The sequence below is a fragment of the Zophobas morio genome, unplaced genomic scaffold (genome assembly GCF_036711695.1).
Source record: "Zophobas morio isolate AGI-343-1 ecotype UQ-CSIRO unplaced genomic scaffold, CSIRO_AGI_Zmor_V1 ptg000002l, whole genome shotgun sequence".
NCBI lineage: Eukaryota > Metazoa > Arthropoda > Insecta > Coleoptera > Tenebrionidae > Zophobas > Zophobas morio.
The window spans coordinates 9,482,688-9,502,467 of NW_026972107.1; the positions used below are offsets into that span (position 1 = coordinate 9,482,688).

A 19,780-nucleotide genomic window follows, 5' to 3' on the forward strand; every position below is an offset into this window, starting at 1 on the left:
CGATTCGTCGTGAGTACAGTCCTCGTTATTTGCACCTAAATTATTAGTTTGCAACATCCTCTGAGCACAATATCTCCAAGAATTCAAAAGAAATAAGTAACGGACTCGTTACAGCTTTAGCGAAATTGCTAAATTGACAACGTTATTTTGTAATAAGTGGAATGCGAATGGGATTGAGCCCTAAAAATGCAAGCCTTATTTCAAGTGGATAATTGAAATGTTCTGCCAAATTAGACATAAGCAGGATTCAATACGAGAAACAGTTTGCTCACTTTTCAGAGAAGATTCGTTCTTTATCATAGACGAAACAAAGGCCTTCAGCTTCAGGTTTCTTTTTGTCTTATCTGTGTCACTGTAGTTGCTTGTTTCACCGCATCGTGTATTGTTGTTTTCTTGTAAAACTGCAAAAGCTAAAAAGAAACATATTTATAGAATAAACAAATGTGGTTCTTTTATTTTTTTTCAGTGATTTCGTTGGGTTTTTACGTTTGTACAACAGCAAACTGACGTTTAATATAATTATACTTCAATTAAGTTCTTATGCTACTTATTAAGCAGAGATTAGCGTAACTTTAAGAAAAACAGTAATTTCAGAAATGGGCATTTTTCCAAAACCGAATAAAAATGACGTAAACTCCCGCATGGATAGGAGTAATAACCCATTATAATTGTTACAATGGAGTAATTATATGGATGTAAAAGGCAGGTACTCACACATGTCTATCAATTTATGATGAGCAAAATTACTTGAACGATAGGGAGGGCCAGGAGAAAACGAGTCATGCTTCAACTCAATTGTACGTTACGTGCATGAAGATTGTAATTTTTGAAAGATATAACCTCGTCTCTTGGCAATAAGGAAAAATAAAGCACACCAGGTGGTTAAGCAGACAGAAGAGTTGTATAAAATTAACAACCATTTAACAATTTTTTACACAAAATGCTTTATATAATAAACAAATTTTTGCACTCTAAATAACACAAAAACAGTCAAATTATACATAAAACCTGTTCCAAAAAAAATACAGCTGGATATCGAGTTTGGTTGCAGAAGTACAAAAAATGACAATTTGCTTTTACATCATTTTGTTCTCGTTTTCCTTACAGCTGTACAAGGAAATTATTTAGGTTAACGTCAGGTGTGGTTTTCTTTTTTTTTTATATAGAAAATCGTGCTATAATGCAAACAAAAGTTAAATAAAAAGATACAGACTGAACAAACTAATTTCAACTATTAGATATATTTTGGCTTTTGTTTCTTGCTTAATATTCGTAATCTTCTTTCCACAACAAGAAACTTAAAACATGCTAAAAGTGGTAAATTTTCGTAGAGCAATATATTAAATAAAAGAAAATATAAGCCCCGCCCACCCACCCTCATCTCAAATCCAATCGAGGAGCGGAACATAATTGCAAAATTCGTATTTACTTACAAAAATTTACCAATTTGATAAATTGGTTGTGAAAAAAAGACTACGTACAGTAAGAAAAACAAGGCAAAATCAAGGCCCACCCACCCGCCCTATTTTAAGTGTGATGATTTTTGATACATGGTCGGGGCTTATATTTTGTCCTTTTCTTAAGTATACGTAATTTCCTTTTCATAACAAGAAACTGAAAACATGGTAAAAATGGTAAATTTTCCTAGCAATATATTAAATAAAGGAAAATATAAACCCCGCCCACCCACCCTCATCTCAATTCCGATCAATGTTTCATTCCTTGTCACGCCGAGGGACGGAGCGTAATTGCAAAATCCATATTTCTCTACAAAATTTACCATTTTGAGAAAGCTTTAAGCCTTTTATTGTTAAAAGAAGACGTACAGTAAGAAAAAGACGGCAAAATGCAAGAGACCCCCACCCACCCTATCTCAACCGTGATGATTTTTATGCATTTTGCCTTTTTCTTAAGAATACGTAATTTTCTTTTCATAACAAGAAACCGAAAACAAGTTCGAAATGGTAAAATTTTGTAGGAAAATACGAATTTTGCAATTAAGCTCTGCCCGATGGCTCACAACGAATAAAAAAAAATCATTACAATTGAAGTGGGGTGGGTGGGCGTACCTTATCTTTTGACTTTTGTTTTTTTTTTCTTAATATTCGTAATGTTCTTTCCACAACAAGAAACTTAAAACATGGTCAAAATGACAAATTTTCGTAGAGGAATATATTTAAAAAACGTAAATATAAGCCCTGCACACCCACCCTCATCTCAATTCCAATGCATTTTTCATTCCTAATTCCATCATTTATGTACAAAAATTACCAATTTGAGAAAGTTTTATGTATTTAGAGAAGACTACATACAGTAAGAAAAACAGGGCAAAAATTAGTTAATATATTTTTTTCGCAAAAATCAGTCAATAATAATTAATGATCATTTTAATTATTACCAACTGTTAATGGCAACCAGTTATGAGAATTAGACTGAAAAAATTTAAAGTTGATCATCGATGAAGATTTACATTTAAAACCCATGCACAGTTAAAATGTCATATTTTACCTGAAAACTGCATATTCAAGTAATCAAATTATAAATTTTAAACTACGTGAAAAATTATGAGATTTGCTGGTATTAGCATTTGTTAATTGCTGTTTAGTAATGCATTATTCACGTTTTGACGTCATAGGAAATGCAGACTCCCAAAAAATTCAAAAAAGCTGCTGTAGATTTATAGATTGCCCTAGGAAATACGACCATGTGTCAGAAAAAATAGGAATTAGGTTGTCTCAAAATTGATAAATTATTATATTTACATCATCGCTCAATTTTTCGTTATAATTTATTCTCTACCTTATCTGCACATGACTTTAGGCAAAATTTCGTTCTAGGAGAGTATAATAGTTGTTCTGTTCAACTTACATTTCTAAAATAAATTAATGACAGTTTTTTGTGCTTCACTTCATATTAGATTTTTGACTGATAGAATTTCTCACATTAAATAATTAATAATGCCATGCAAAACAGTTTTAACACAGGGAAGAAATAATTAAACCATTTTGAGTGGTGTCACAATTTTTATGCAAATTTACTGTTTTTTTTTTTTCACCAAAAACTTATCGATGAAGTGCTTTTTTGAAAAATTATAAAATTGTAAAAGGTTGTGACACCTTCAGACTCAAAGCGGATTCATACACCACAAGTATAGGAATATATTATTGCATAATATCGAAATCATTTTAATGTAGAAACTTTTAAGATGACGTAATCAAATTGTTGGTGGAGATGACACACAAAATTTTCCAACAATCTTCCTTAGCTTACGCTCGGGAAGTAAAAACATTTTTTTGTTCAATTAAATATAATTTTGAAAACCAAAGTAATTTTATCAAAAGGATGAACAATGTGAACATGGGCGATTATTTTTATCGTTGCAACTATAAGCTTTTAATTTCAGGAAACAACAGTCATTTGCTTTTATTGGTCCGGAAGTGCCTAATCGAGTTCGTTCACCACATTTAAACTCGTAAACTTGTCAAATATTCAGTGGTATGCAAGTGAAGATTTGCAACGTTTTATTGAAATCTTAGTAAGCGCTTTTTTGATAGGTATTTTAGACAAAATTATTTGAAATAGTTTTTTCTCACAAGAATAAAACTACGCACTTTTTAACAGTATAAAATTTGACGAATAGTTTTGGACTTTCTTAAAAATCACACTGCATAAAATCTGGTTATTTGAATAACAAATTTGTTGTATATATTTCTTGAATGACATTGCTGACTCTACAGTATCACCACAGTTTGTTAATAATTTCCCTGCATTATAAAAAAAAAAAACGTAAAAAAAATTATCCTGGCAACTTTAAGATGCCAAGATTCAACAAAAGTTATGCTTTATTCATTTAATTAAACTTTGATTGTTGCATAATTTCTATTTTACGAAATAATTTCGGTCGAAAATTTTTATCACATTTTGAGCGTAAATGAACGAAGTAATTCAGTCCGTCGGACGACTGGCTACTTTCATGTTTCTCGACGTTTCATGACCCTCAGAGTTTGAAAAAATAGATCTCCCGTTTCCGTCTGTCTCTCTGTCATCTGTATTAATTTTTATTAAACAGAATCGCCGAAACTAGAGGACTCATTGTTGTTAAATTACTAATATTCTGAAGATGGTAAAATGCTAACCAAAATTTAGCTAATCATCCCCACTAATAATAGGATAACGTCGTTTCCAAAATTTACATTAGTAAATGTTATTTAAATTTTATAAAATAAGATACTCCTGCACTTGTGGTTTATTAATCCTTGTGGAGTTTTTACCCTAGCATCCAGTTTTTGGGGAAAGAACCCTACTGTGCTTAAATAATTAATTAGTCCTGGCATGCAAATTTCATTTTCTTGTAATACAAATGCCGCCGCTGTTGCTTGTAATCGGAATGGGCTGATAGTAGAATTCTTTTGAAATATAAACATAAACAGTTGAAGTTAAGCATGTACTGAAAAATTAAGAATACATTTTTCCCGTTGATTATTATCAGCTTTAAATATATTGGCTACATGGAAAACGGAGGATTAATTAACTCTTCAGTACGTTATGTACGGAGGTTTCGGGAGTGAATAATAAAAAAATTCTTTATGATGTAGATTACGAAAAAACGCTTTTATTTTTCATTAATAAATCAACCAAAAAAAAACATTTGATAAGACATTTATAAATTATAAACAAAAACAAAACCAACAAAAAAAATCCCTTAAAGCATAACCGACTAGAGAAAATGTTCAAAATTCCTGCCTTGTGCATGTAAGCTCGTAATATTTCCAAATTTTGATCATTTTTTGTAAAAGTTAGTCGTCAGTACTTGCTAAGATAAAACTGATTTTGACAAATGATATACCCTCTAAGAAAAGAGAGGGAGGGAGGGTGGGCGGGGCACTTGATTAAATAGTGTACTTTTATCTTTTATCTTACAATTTTATATTTCTTTTCTTAGCGAATGACCTTTTTTAGTTTAATTGTCATTTCCACCGTGGATGTACCAATTATTTTTACAACGTTAAAAAGTAAAATAAAACGTCTTGTTAACAAAGACACAGTTGCTTAATTTAAAGTGAGCAAAGAAAATTTCCGCGCTACTATCAAAAAAGATACCGATACAAATAGGATTCTTCAAAATTTACACAGTCACGTTCAAATACATGAATACTACAAAAACTACAAAACTTTGAAGTGGTTCTTAGAACAAACTGTAGCAGATGCTGCTTATGATTAGAGTCCAGTTGTTGCGGGTATTGTAATAATAATTCGCCGCCACTTACTAATAATATATTATGACATTCAATGGAATATTGTAAAGACCTTTACAGCCTTTGATTTTACCAAAAAAATATGAAAAAAAAGCACATTGAAAAATTTTTTTCACTTACATTTTTGTGTGGTTGTGTCGGTATGTTTGACGATATTTTATTGAAATTTAAAATTACAAGTCTACCCGAGATAATAAAATTTGTTGACACCTGTGTGGAAATATTATTGTCCTAGGTACCAATATGGTTGTACAACTTTCACGCTCGTATCGTAATAAGCTTTTTTCTACACCGTTTTATGTGTAATGTGTAATCTATCCTTGGTTAAAATGAGTGATAATTGTGTACTATTTTAAATTAAATCTACTCTAGATATTACTCATTCAACCATACTTTTTGCTTTCGCACAAAGGTGTAGGTATATGTTTTCAATGAAACAGCAATGCATCACGCACCCAAATTTCCCGGAAAATGTTGCAAGCTTTTCAGGAAATGCCCGAAATAAAATGACAAATACATCAATCCAGTTTTTCCACAAAACGAAAACTCTTTCAACAAAAATTTTTCTACCGTGTGTGTACATTAATAACCAGCCTACACCGACATTCTAAAATCGATTGTCCTCCCCCACTGTACCGTACCCACCAAAAGGCGACTGCGTTACTCATTACCCTAATAAAATAATGAAACGCAAACATGTCGTTAAGCTTATGGAACAGGGAACTGGCCAATGAATACGGGTTCGTTTCAATGTCGGAAGCACACACCGTGAAACTTGCATTCTATAAAACACACCCCATTCCGAAGGCCATCTTTATGATATTCTGAAACATGTCGTGACAATTGGACGTTTTTTGTACTAATAATCGCTCGATTTTTACAAGATGACATCAGACAACATGCTTTTAAACATGCAACTGGATGCAACTTCGCGGAATTGCATGTTGTTGACACTAGAAAGCAGACAAAACTGTTTTCCTTAATTGCGGTTGAAAATTGTTTTACACGTAATTTTTTAATTGCGCGAATCAGATTGTGACACGAAATTCGCAACGTTTCCGCTGAGAAGTGCCATCAATCACGGATCCGAGCTGGGGGCTCTTGGGGGCAGCCAAGTGTGAAAAACCGAATCGGCGAAAAAATCGTCAAAATCGGGAGATTTTCAGTCTGACGAAAAGTTTCAGAAGTCGGGTCGGGTTTGAAATTCAATAGACTATTATTTTAGATTAATGAATTAAACGTAAATACCTAGCCGTCGGGCGAATTGCCGATTATTATCGCGCAAAGAAAAAATCGACTTGGGAGCAATTTGCAGATACCATTCACAGCTTGAATCACATTACAGTAGCGTTGAAATCTGCATAGAATGCTGTTGTAATTGGCGATTTACCGATCTAAACTACTTAATAGTTTCCGTTCGTAAGCTGAAACTTGAAATTTTGCCGATGCAATTCGAGTCAATATGAGTTGTTTACATAATGACTTATTTCTTTTCAGTAAAACGAAAACGTGCAGAAACGGAGGCAATAAACACTCACGTAATTTTACGTTTCATGGTTGACAAGATTTTTTATGTGTTGCTAAGTGTCCAGATAAATGTTACAAACTAGCTTTAATAATTCATCAAACTCTCAATTTGACATTCTTTCTATCTGTCGACAGTGTTCCGCGAGCTAACATGTGTACTCAAATTATTCCACATTCCTGAAATGCCTGAAATTTCGGAATCCTTATTATTAATTGGGCGATTTTTTTATAGCGACATTAACATTTTAATTTATTGGTTCGCTTTCATAAGTAGCCTGAAGAAAAATAAAATAGTAACGATAAATATTATAATATAATATAAAAACCATATGGTTTTGACGCAGACCCTGCAGCGTTGCAGTTGTTCAACATACTCCAGCCACGACTGTGTGAATTTCAAAATTATGGTTGTCAATGTTTAAACGCCGCCTTTCGTGTTACGTAAACGTGAGTGACGTTTATCATCTCGATGTACAGTTGCTTCAAAAATCACGCAGACAATAATCGAGATTAAAAATCAAGGTGTTGAAAATACCTGCCACAAAATTGCGTTTCAATTTACAAATAATTAGATTTCTCGGTGATGAAATTTGCTTATACAACAATGTATGAAACGAAATTGAATGGATGAGCTATTCATCAGATAATAGAGGAAACGGAACAGTTATTACTCCGGATGCATAAAATTTTTACTAAATGCACGGAGACTACTGCCGGGTGTTTATAATTCATTGAATAGTGAAGAAAAGAATGACCTGATAGTTTGCTTTAGTTAGATGTTTCAGTTTTTGCATAAATATACATGTTTTTTTGAAGGAGATATAATGGCGTTGACGGTATGTAATTACAGTTGGAGAAGCGGTGACGGCTAGAATTTCTTGTTTTTTTGCTGAAGTAAAGCTCCTGTTAGTAATGCTAATGTGCAATCGAAAAACTTAAGCAGCAACAAAGTTACATGGATATAATAAGTAAATACTATACGTAGTATAATGTTAATGATCGATTTAACTTTTTAATCGTTTGAAGTTATTTTGAAAATGCTAAAATTTTGTTTTTTTGTAAATAATATGTGCCTACTGCAGTTTTAACGCAAATGGAAGATTAAGGGTAAACAAAGAGTGAAATTTTTGGAAAAAACCAGGGCACTCAAAATTTGCTCCAAAGTTATTTAAACAGAACTTTCCTTTCCCTGGAGCACAATCAAATAAATGAGGATAGTTTCTTAGACAAACTATAAAATTAACCCACAATATTTTTCTTATAACAAATTAAAATAAATATGGGATGGATTGTTAAACTGCATTCTTAATTTTTTTTACATACTGTGTAAAAATATATTTAAAAATGGGAACGTATTAAGAAACTGTAGATGCGATTATGTGTTGAAGTATCTATACACTCTGTACACTGAAAAAAGATTGGCTTTGCAATGTTTTGAGATGACGTCATTAATTTTGGTGGGTATGAATGTACAAATTTTGGTTACCGTTTTAACATTTATACGATGTTTGTCGAATAAAGTCGTGTAAATATAGAAGGTCCATTTTTCATATTCTAGGAATTATGAATGTTGAGCAAATAAACCAAAAAGAAAAGATTTAGATTTAACATAAAGCGTGTTCCAAATTTTGAAAAATAAGCTCCATACATTATTATTACTATTACTATTATTGCTTATGTATATAAACTAGTTCTAAATTTCTCAACTTTTCGGTTGAATTGTTCTCATTTTATCGCTGACTAAAATAAAAAATTCTTTATTGAAAAACTTGTTGACTGATTTATTTTTATTTTCACTTTGTACCCAAAAACAGCTAAACATATTTCTTGTGTTGATCTCTATAACTTGAGAAAAATAGGTATAGCAAGCATAAAAAAATAATAAAAACGAGAAGACTCGAAACCACTTCAGTCCGACAATAGACTAAGAATTAAATGAAAATTAAACTGTTAGAACGAAAACCAAAAATTTAATCTTTTTTTGTAAACGAAGGAAATCGGTGGATGAAAAAGGAAAATATGTTGAATGAAATTTAAAAAAAGTCATAGACTCACTGAATACAGAAAAATATACAAAACCCCAAAATTTTATTTAAAATATCCATTAACAGAATCAGTTCAGATTGCGTCTAAAAATATGAATTATTTATTATTTTTCTAGATTTTTTATTTCACCCATTAGTCAATCTCTTTGACGTTGTTTTATTAGTAGGTACTTATTCTAAATTGGATTTTTAACTGAATCCTTGAAATCTTAAAACTGATATGGAATAAAGAGGCATAAACTACGATTAAGAAAAACCGTTTTATTGTTTTCAGGTTTACTCGACGTTTTATGCCCCTAAAGTACGAAAAAGTAGGTCTCGTGTTTCCGTCTGTCTGCCATCTGTCGTTTGTGTCGATTTTTATTAGACAGATAATCTCCGAAACTACCGAACCGATTGTTGTCAAATTTACGCTAACGCTAACAAAAATTTGTCTGATCATCCCCACCAATAATTTGATGACGTCCTCTCAAAAAATTTTTAGTAAAGCCATTACATTTTTTTTACATAATATACTCCTGGACTTAAAAAAAATAAAAAATCCAAATTATTTAATGCCTTTCCGTGCAGATTTCTAAACAGAAAATTTGAAGACAATCGGTCCAATAGTATCTCCGAAACTACTGGACCGATGGTTGTCAAATTTTATATCTGATTTAAGAATATTGTGTAGCTAGTTTGTCAAATTTGTCAAATTATCTCCACCAATAATTTGATGACGTCCTCTCATCATTTGCTCAGTAATGATTATCTAAATTTGCATAAAATGTTATACTCGTAATTTATGAATGCGCCTTTATTTTGGTTGCAATTATTTTAATTTTTTGTGCAGTATTTTACACGTGGGTCAAAAAGCGGATATATCTATCACTCATGTTATCAAATGCCTCGTGATTGAGATTTTTTTTTTTTAATATAGGTATAGAGTTTTATTTTAACAACAGGAATAGTTAAACATATTATCAGTTTCTTGTTGGAAAAAGAAGACTTCGTATGTTAAGAAGAAATCGACCAAATATAAGCCCCACCCACCCACCCCTTCTCAATTGTGATGAATATTTTATTCATCCTGAGTTGAAGGGCGGAGTTTAATTGCAAAATCCTCTTTTCTCTACAAGAAATTACCATATGAAATATGTTTTTAAAAGGGTAGATTTTTTAGAGAAATATAGTCACGATTGAGATTTTTTTTTTTTTTAGATATAGAATTTTCTTTTAACAACAGGTAGTTAAACATATTGTCAGTTTCTTGTTGGAAAAAGAAGACGTCGTATATTTAGAAAAAATGGACTAAATATAAGTACCGCCCACCCACCCCTTCTCAATTGTAATGAATATTTTATTCATCGTGAGCTGAAGGACGGAGTTTAGTTGCAAAATCCTCGTTTCTCTATAAGAAATTACCATATGAAATATGTTTTTAAAAGGGTAGTTTTTTGGAGAAATATTGATGTCACAATTGAGATTGGAGCGGGCGGATGGGGCCGATTTTTTTTTAATATGGGTATAGAGTTTTATTTTAACAACAGGGTAGTTAAACATATTGTCAGTTTTTGCTTAATTTTGCAAAATCAAATTTTATCATTTTTCGAAAAATTTGTTTTTGTTCGATTGTGTTTCAGGGGCCAGGAAGTTCTTCTAAATAACTGTAGACGAATTATTTTGTCTTGTTTTTTCATGTTTGTTCTTTTTTTCTGGATTTTTGTCGTTTTTTTCAGCTGTCTCCTTTTTGTCGCTTTTTTAACCCCCTTTTTCGTCACTTTTTATCATGATCTTTTTCTCATTTTTCGTAGATTTTTGTCCTCTATTTTCGCATTTAGTCGCCTTTTTTGTGGATTTTTGTCTTTTTCTTTTCAATGTCCTTTTTTTTGTTGGAATTTTTTGTGACCTTCTTTGATTTCCTTCTGTTAGTTGCATTATTTGTGACCTTTTGTAATTTTTTTGGTCATTATAACCTTTTTCTCATTTTTCATGGATTTTTGTCCTCTATTTTCGCATTTAGTCGCCTTTTTGCGGATTTTTTGTCCTTTTCTTTTCAATGTCTTTTTTTTTTGTTACAAGTTTTTGTGACCTTCTTTGATTTCTGATGGTTGCATTATTTGTGACCTTTTGTTACTTCTTTGATGTGTTTTTTGATCCTTTTTTTAATCATAACATTTTTTTGTAATTTTTTGCACCAGTCGCCTTTTATTTGTCACTTTTTGTAAAAGCGTTTTGGCCACATTTTTTGTGAATTTTTTATGTGCCTTTTTAAAGCAATTTTTTTATTCCACTCTTTTAGTGACATTTTTGTGGCATTTTTTAACACCGTTTTTATAGCTTTATTTTTTAATCATTCTATAATCGATTTTTTAAGATTTTTAAGGATTTTTTGGCGTATTTTATGTATTTTTTTCTAGGCGTCTTTTTTTCGCATTTTTTTGTGTCTCTTTTGCCGCTTTTTTTGTCATTTTTCTTGTCCTGGCTAAAAACTTGATGATCACAAAATTTTATTATGAAAAATTCGCTTGAAACATAGCTTAACAGTCCACATCTGTTTTTGTTTCAATTTTTAGGACTCATCACGAAAAATAAAATTGTAAAAACCAAATATTATAATTTTTTAAATAACTTTACACTAGTTTTTACTTCCCGAGCGTAAGCGAACGAAGTATTGTAATCGAGTCCATCGGACGAATGAGCGCCTTCATGTTTTCTCGACGTTTCAAGACATATACAGTACGAAAAAAGCAGTATCCCGTTTCCGTCTGTCTGTCTGTCTGTCTATATCCATTTTTATTAGACACGTAATCTCCGAAACTGCTGGACCGATATGTCTAGCTTAAATGCTAAGCAGAATTAATCATCCCCACCAACAAATTGATGACGTCATTTCAATGAATGCTATTCTAAAACGGTTTGAATATTACACAAAATATACTGCTATACTTGTAGTGTACGAGTCCGCTTTTAATTGTTTCGCTAAACGTTCAAATTTTCGCAGAAACATTTGCAAGCTATAACAACGTTTTATTCCTAATACGATTTGAACGTCTTAAGGAGTCATCCCATTTTCTCGAAAATGTGAAGAATACGCACGTCCTTATATAATAATGATAAAATTAGGATTTTAATATTCAGAACACTTTGTTCGATTGTGGTTTAAATAATAATTTTAGTCTTGTTTTGAGAAGGCAAACTCATTCAAATCAAACTAACTTCTATGTGACATTCCTTCCATGCATAAACATAAATAAACACTTGAGTTTCAGATTGCTTTTACCTACTGCTGAAAGACCAGGGGTGTTATTTATGCCTCTGGTTTTCAGTTTATAATTTTTTTAAAGAGCTGGATTTGTCGAATTATAGCCTTCGACCAATTATTATTGATCAAATTAAGAACCTCTTTTTTTGGATTTGCTTATACAGAGTGACTCAAAAAAACTAATGAATCAGTCAATTTATTTTATTAAATAAATCGAGAATTGCAAAACTGTAAACTTCTTGCAGACGTCTTAAAGTTATTGTAAACATGGTAAATTGTTAATCAAAATATATCTGTATATTCCCCCCAAAAATTGCTGACGTCATCTCAAAATTTTGCCAAATAAATTCTAGTCAAAATGTGCAAAATATCATGAGTTTTTGCTTGTGGTTTATCATATTATTTTATCAAAAATTAATACATGAGGCAATTTATTCTAGTAATTAAATCATTAAGGGCTCATTCCATTTTCCCATAAAATTTTTTGAATATAATACTGTTATTTTTAGAATTACACTACACCAACCCAAATTGATATACGTGTCCTTTAAGTGCTACGGAAGTACTGTCGAAACAACTTTCGACCAATTTTTTAACGCCCTTAAACCTGAATGTATCTACTTGAGAAATTCAGAGTTTGCTGCTGCATAGGACCACAACTGTCAATTTTTTTCTTCTAGTATAAATTTGAAAAAATGCGACAAAAATGCTAAAAAGGAATTTCATTCTACTCTCTTTTCAAAACCGACACAGCTGAGTATTTTATTTATGGTGACTCAGTTTTCGCATTCTCATCTGTCTGTTGTTTGACAAAACGCTAGTTGTAATCCATCTGTTACCCTCCACAAAGTTGATGACGTCACCTCAAAAATTATCAATTAATTATTGACAAAAAACGCCCTGAAAGGCATATTATTTATTTATAAATCAACTATTTCTGTATTTTAAAATAGCCTACAAAAAACTTAATGTTTAGTTCATGGGGAATAAAAGTCTTTTTAGCTCTTAACATACACAAGTATTTTCTGAAATGGTTATTACGTATCTGCGCATGCAAAACTATCTATTTCTGTGAAATTTAACACTCAAGACGGAAACGAAAGCAATAGTTACATGACAAAAGACGTTTTTATTCAGAGGCGCTTCAGGGTTCTACATTCAGTTTTATATGATCTCAAAGTTATCATATCATACATATCTAAACGCAGGAAACATGTGCTTTCAGCTAGCATTAATTCTAAATATCAAGGTAACGCGCAGTTTCACAGTGTTTTAAGGTTAAAATCTGAGGCGGTCCTTTTCCTACACGACGAAGAAAATATATTTGACTCATTCAAGGAACACCAAAAGCTTTAGGTCTTAATGTATATCCACTTTATTATTATTAATGATCTCGTTGTACACTTTTGCCGTTGGTTGTAGATCCAGAACGGCGAAAAAAGTTTGGTCCGATGGCTACCTAAAGTTCTCCCGCAAGGTGTGATTTGTGATTGTAATGAATGGTTGCGCCTAAATAATTCCCGCTTCACTTAATGGCTATGATTAAGGCGATGGTTATCGGAAGCGTCCGTAAAAAACAAAGATCTTAATCGAGACGGCAATGTGTAATTAAAATCTATAACAAATCTCAGGATTACGTCTGAAATCCTATCATTTATTACGAATTATGGATATAAATAACAACAAGCAAGTCGTATAAATTGTGGATGCTTTTCAGCAACAATTAAGTAGAAATTTATGGCGGCGTTTTCGCCCTCTCGATAACAATACGGCGTTTCAAGAACGATTACATACTAAATAAGAAGGTTTTATACCGACCAACTGTTCACAGTGACCAGCCGTGATCCGTATCACTTTATCAGATATGCTAATGCAAACCGAACATTTATAAATACTGAGCTACTTAATTATAATCCGTGAAACTAACGAGATTTTTTTTACTTCAAACAAACGTGTTAATATTCGACGAGGGAGGGTCAACAGACGAAATTTATAGAATCGTATCGTCTCGGGTTCATCTCAATGCACCGGATTTTTTCACATTTCAGATCGAAATTGATAATAAGAGGTAAACGTATCGGAATATGAAATATTGCAAATAATAACAGAGTATTACACTCTTAATCCGTTTGTTCGTGTAACTGGTCTTCCGTCGTTTGTTCGAAAGCAAACCATGACGCGCTTCTGACAATAAGAACTCAGTCAAGTCAGTAATTACACTTATAAGTACATCCCGATTTTGTTAAATGAATATTATTTTAGATGCACTTCCAGGAAGATAGATCCCACTTAATTTCACCGTTTAGTTAGTACTTAATCGATAATGGCCACGTCTGTGACCAAGTAAAAGTAACCACCATGTTACAAAAATAATGAGCTACAATGAACTGACGTAAAATCATGTTCTTTACCATTTTTCTAGATACAAACACGGCAAGGTTAAATGCGTGTTGATAAAACGGACACGCAGGCATGCAGGTCTCACTTCGATAACTCACTGTGAAATTTGTGAAAGAACACTTGGGAAGGTTTTTGTAGTTGAAAAAAACGACAGGTATCCCTAACAATGATAAATTATCTTAAAAATATAAGCTTCTTCTAAAAATTGTACCCTCGTGTGTTTATTACACTCGTACTTTTCTGTTGAATAAGGTGACTCATTACTCACGACCGTGAGAAACAATTTATTACTCATGTATGTACTCATACTAGACAAAATCGGTTTTATTCTTTGCCGAAAAATAGTTATGGTTTTGAAATAGTGAACAATGTCAGTAAGGTATTCATTATTGCAGAACCTCCACTATACGTCTATTATAATGGTGGAAGCAGGATATGAGTGTTAGAAGACCACAAGTTTACGATTAAGTGCTTTATTATTTTACATGCTGTTATAATTCTACATAAATTCTAATTTAACTGGTAGGGAAATAAAATGTGAATCATTTATTAAACATTACTAAAAAAAAATTCTGTTAGAGAAGCCATATTTTTCCCCCTCCCGCCTTAATTATATGTACACGAACCCTACGACACAATACACAACCAAGAGCACAATAAATTACCCTTTTCTCATCCCCTCCCTACGAAAATTGCCACATTGTCCTCGCACAATAAAAAAACAACATATTTGGCATTTTCTCGCGTGAAGCTCCGTCAGCCATTGAAAAAACCCTCCCATCGATCCTACTTAATAAATTAATAATCGAGGACTTAAGCTTTGATGAGTCACTGATAAAGGAACAGTTTAACGCAGAAAATTAATTTTCCTTTGTCATATTTCCAATTTTCAATTTCCTCGAGCACAAAAGGCAACTGATCGAAGAGCGACGCGTACACCCATATGTGGAAATTAAACTTACCGAGCAGTTTCGTGACGGCGCCCTGTTGTGTTAACATATGCTGCGCCAGGTCGTAGTGTCTTAGGCCGAACCTGGACAGCTCCAGAAACCTTTGTTGCGAGACTAGCGAGGCGAGGGGATGACCTGGGGCAGTGGCGGCGTTGCCGTACAGCTCTCGGAGGGCCGATGGGGCTAAGGAAGATGGGACCGTGGACGCGCCCGAGGTGCCGGAGGCTGGACTTGTGATGGTCGGCGATGAAGCTACTGCAAAGAAAAAGCCTCTTCAAAAAATTGGTCGGATTCCGCTTCTTTGAAAAAATATAAAAAACTGTTTGCGTTTTTCGATTTGCGGTTTTTCGAGTTTTTAAGTTTAAATTTTTCAGTTTTTCAATTTTCCAACTTTCAAATTTTTCAATTTTTAGATGTTGTAATTGTAATGTATCGATTGGAGTTTCTCCAGTTTTCAATTTGTCGACTTGCGGCTTTTCCATTAGATTTTTTATTTTCTTTATTTCTGATTTATTATTTATTATTTAAATGATTCGATTTTTCAGTGTTTGGATTTTATAATTTTTTGTTTTTTTAATTTTAAATTTTTTAGTTTTCCGTTTCTTCAATTCTTCGATTTGCGATTTTTCAGTTTTTCATTGTTTCTTCAACTTTTAGATTTTGCAAGTTTTCAATTTAAAATTTCTTAAGTTTTCAATTTTTAAATTTTTAATTGTTCGATTATTAAATTTTTCATTCCTTCAAATTTTCGAGTCGCAATTTATTATTTGGGTTTCTATTTTCTTTGTTTTTACAATTTTTCGATTTTCCAATGTTACAATCACGTTATATAATTTTTAGGTTTTTTCAATTTTCCGATTTGCAATTTTTAGATTCCTCCATTTTTAATTTCTCATCTTTCAATGTTATAGTTTTTCGATTTTACAATTTTGATAATTCTATAATTTTTAGATTATATAATTTTTGAGTTTCCCAATTTTCAGTGCTTCAATTTTTCGTTTTTTCAGTTTTTCGATTTGCCATTTCTCGATTTTCTACATTGTAATCTTGTAATTTTTCCTTGTTTCAGTTTTCCGATTTTTCAATGTGCAGTTTTTCCTTTCGATGTTTTATTTTGTTTATTTTTTCAATTATTCGATTTTTCAGTGTTTGGATTTTATAATTTTTTGTTTTTTCAATTTTAATTTTTTCAGTTTTTCACTTCTTCTATTCTTCGATTTGCGACTTTTTTGTTTTTCATATTTTTGTTTCTTAAATTTTTAGACTTTCCAAGTTTTCAGTTTTTAACTTTTAATTTTTTTGATTCTTAAATTTTTCATTCCTTCAAATCTTCGATTCGCAGTTCATGGTTTCGGTTTTTTGGTTTCTTTGTTTTAACAATGTTTCGATTTTTTCAATTTTTCGTTTCTTCACTTTTTCGATTTGCAATTTTTCGATTTCTCCATCTTTAATTTCTCATTTTTCTATGTTATAATTTTTCGACGTTACAATTTTGATAATTCTATAATTTTCCGATTTTATAATTTTTTAATTTCTAAGTTTCCCGATTTTTAAATTTAATGTTTCAATTTTTCGTTTTTTCTGTTTCCCATATTTTAATCATGTAAATAATTATAATAAGAAAACTGGAAAAATTGCAAAAGTGCAGAACTTGTAAATCAAAAATGAAAAAACGAAAAAGTACAAAATAAAAACTTTGAAAAATCTAACAATTGGAAATCAATAACTTGAAAAATTGAAGGAAAGAAAAACTGGAAAATGTAAACTTAAAATCTTTCAGTTTTTCAATTCTCCAACTTTCGAAATTTTAAATTTTTCAATTCGAGTTTCTCCAGTTTTCAATTTTTTGATTTGCAGTTTTTTCTTTCGATTTCTTATTTTCTTTACTTTTTCAATTATTTGATTTTTCCGTATTTGGGTTTTAGAATTTTTTGTTTTTTTAATTTTAATTTTAATTTCCGTTTTGCGATTTTTTAATTTTTCATTTTTTTTTGTAACTTCAATTTTTAGATTTTGCAAGTTATCAATTTTAAATTTCTCAAGTTTTCAATTTTTACATTTTAATTTTTTGATTCTTAAATTTTTCATTCCTTCAAATTTTCGATTCGCAATTGATGGTTTCGGTTTTTTATTTTCTTTGTTTTTACAATGTTTCTCTATATTTAATTTTTCAATTTTTCGATCTTTCAATGTTATAGTTTTTCGACTCGACAATTTCGATAATTCTATAATTTTTCGATTATATAATTTTTGAGTTTTCCAATTTTTCGATTCGATTCGTTTTTTCTTGTTTCCAATTTTTCGATTCATTTATTTTTTCGACGTCTAAGTTTCCTGATGTTTCATTTTAATGTTTCAATTTTCCGTCTTTTCAGTTCTTCGATTTGCAATGTTTTAATTTTCCACATTTTAATCTTGTAATTTTTCGATTTTTAACTTTTTTTAAACTTAAAATTTTTCTGTTTTTCAATTTTCCAACTTTCGAATCTTTCAATTTTTTAGATTTTGCAATTTTTCGATTCGAGTTTCTCCAGTTTTCAATTTTTCGATTTGCAGTTTTTCCTTCCGATTTTTTATTTTCTTTATTTTTTCAATTATTCGATTTTACAATGTTTTTTTTTGTTTTTTCAATTTTAATTGTTTCGTTATTTCGATTTGCGATTTTTCAGTTTTCATTTTTTTGTTTCTTCAGTTTTAAATTTTGCAACTTTTCAATTTAAGATTACTCAAGTTTTCAATTATGAACTTTTTTATTTCTTGATTCTTAAATTTTTTATTCCTTCAAATTTTCGATTTAGGTTTAGGTTTTTCATTTTCTTTGTTTTTACTATTTTTCGATTTTTTAAATGTTATACATAATTAGATTTTATAATTTTTTGTTTTTTTATTTTCAATTTGCAATTTTTCGATTTCTCAAGATTTAATTTTTCGATGTTTCAATGTTATAGTTTTTGTACTTTAAAATTTTGATAATTGTATAATTTTTCGATTTTATAACTTTTGAATTTCCCAATTTTTCGATTCTATTTGTTTTTCCTTTTTTCCCAATTTTCGATTCATTAATTTGTCGAATTCTAAGTTTCCCGATTTTTAGTTTCTAATGTTTCAGTTATTCGTTTATTCAGTTCTTTGATTTACAATTTTTCAATTTTCCACATCTTTTTCTTTTAATTTTTCGTTTTTTCAGTTTTTCGATTTTCGGTATTTTTATTTTTCAAATAAGAAAAATGGGAAAATTGCAAAATTGCAGAATTGATAAATCAAAAATGAAAAAACGAAAAACTAGAAAATAAAATCTTTGAAAGATCTAAAAATTTGAAATCAAGAACTTGAAAAATTGAAAAAAATCGAAGGGTCAACAACTGAGAAACTTAAAAATTGAAAAAGTGCAAAATTAAAAAACCGAAATATTGTAAAATCAAACAATGCAAAATTTGCAAAACTGAAAAATTTAAAAATTGGAAACCGAGGAATTCAAAAATCAAAGCCTGAAATTTTGAAAAATTGAATAAACGAAAAATTATAAAATCGAAAGAAGCATTGAAAAAAATAAAGGAAATTAAAAAACGAAAAATTGGGAAAATGAAAAATAAAAATCTAGAACTTGAGAAAATTTGAAGAAACGAAGAATTGCAAAATCCAAAAATTAAAAACTGTGAAATGCAAAATTGAACAATTTCAAAACGAAAAATTGAAGAAGCAAAAATTGAAAAATTGATAAAATTGAAGGTGGAAAAACCAAAAATTTTAAAACTGAAACACTGAAAAAGGGAGAAATTGAAAAATTAAAAAAAAAATAAAAAACCAAAAATTGTATCATCAAAAAATTGTAAAATTTAAGAAAAAGAGAAAATGAAAAATTGTGATACTCGTACCAAAAAATTGATGGAAGGTAAATAAATCCAGATTTTGCGAAAAATTGTAAAAATTGTTTTTGTGAATTTTATTTATTTATTTATTTATTTTTTTTGATAATACTTATTCCAAATTTTCAGGAAAATGAAGTGAGTCGTTCTTGATTATAATCAATACAATATATTGTCTGATTTAAGAACTTTTTGAGTCAACCTAAGCAATTCTAAAATCTGTGAGTGAATTGATAAACCACAATTTATTGTAGAGTCATAATAGTTTGCATACTTTAGATTTATTCGGCAAAATTTTGAAATAATCAATCTTTTGAAAAGGGATAATTTTTCAGAGCATTCGGTTCTGTCGTTTTAAAATTAAATTGCAAAATGCTGTTATAAAATTTTTATTTTTTTTAAGATCTGGATGTCTAGAGTTAAAACTAAACAGGCACTCATAAACCACCCGTGAAGGAATATCTTATTTTACAAAACTGAAATAAAATTTACT

The 19,780-nt window shown here is 30.5% G+C and overlaps 1 protein-coding gene across 3 annotated transcripts in view; it reads right to left on the reverse strand.

Moving 5' to 3' along the window:
• LOC135143421 (paired box protein Pax-6-like) overlaps positions 1 to 19,780 on the reverse strand; it is a 54,902-nt gene that overhangs the window by 23,608 nt on the left and 11,514 nt on the right. For 2 of the 3 annotated variants that reach the window (XM_064075311.1, XM_064075448.1), the window contains exon 2: positions 15,434 to 15,676. In XM_064075311.1, the coding sequence (XP_063931381.1) occupies positions 15,434 to 15,676 (243 nt within the window). The remainder of the gene's footprint in view (positions 1 to 15,433; positions 15,677 to 19,780) is intronic. The other variant, XM_064075382.1, reaches the window with a different exon arrangement.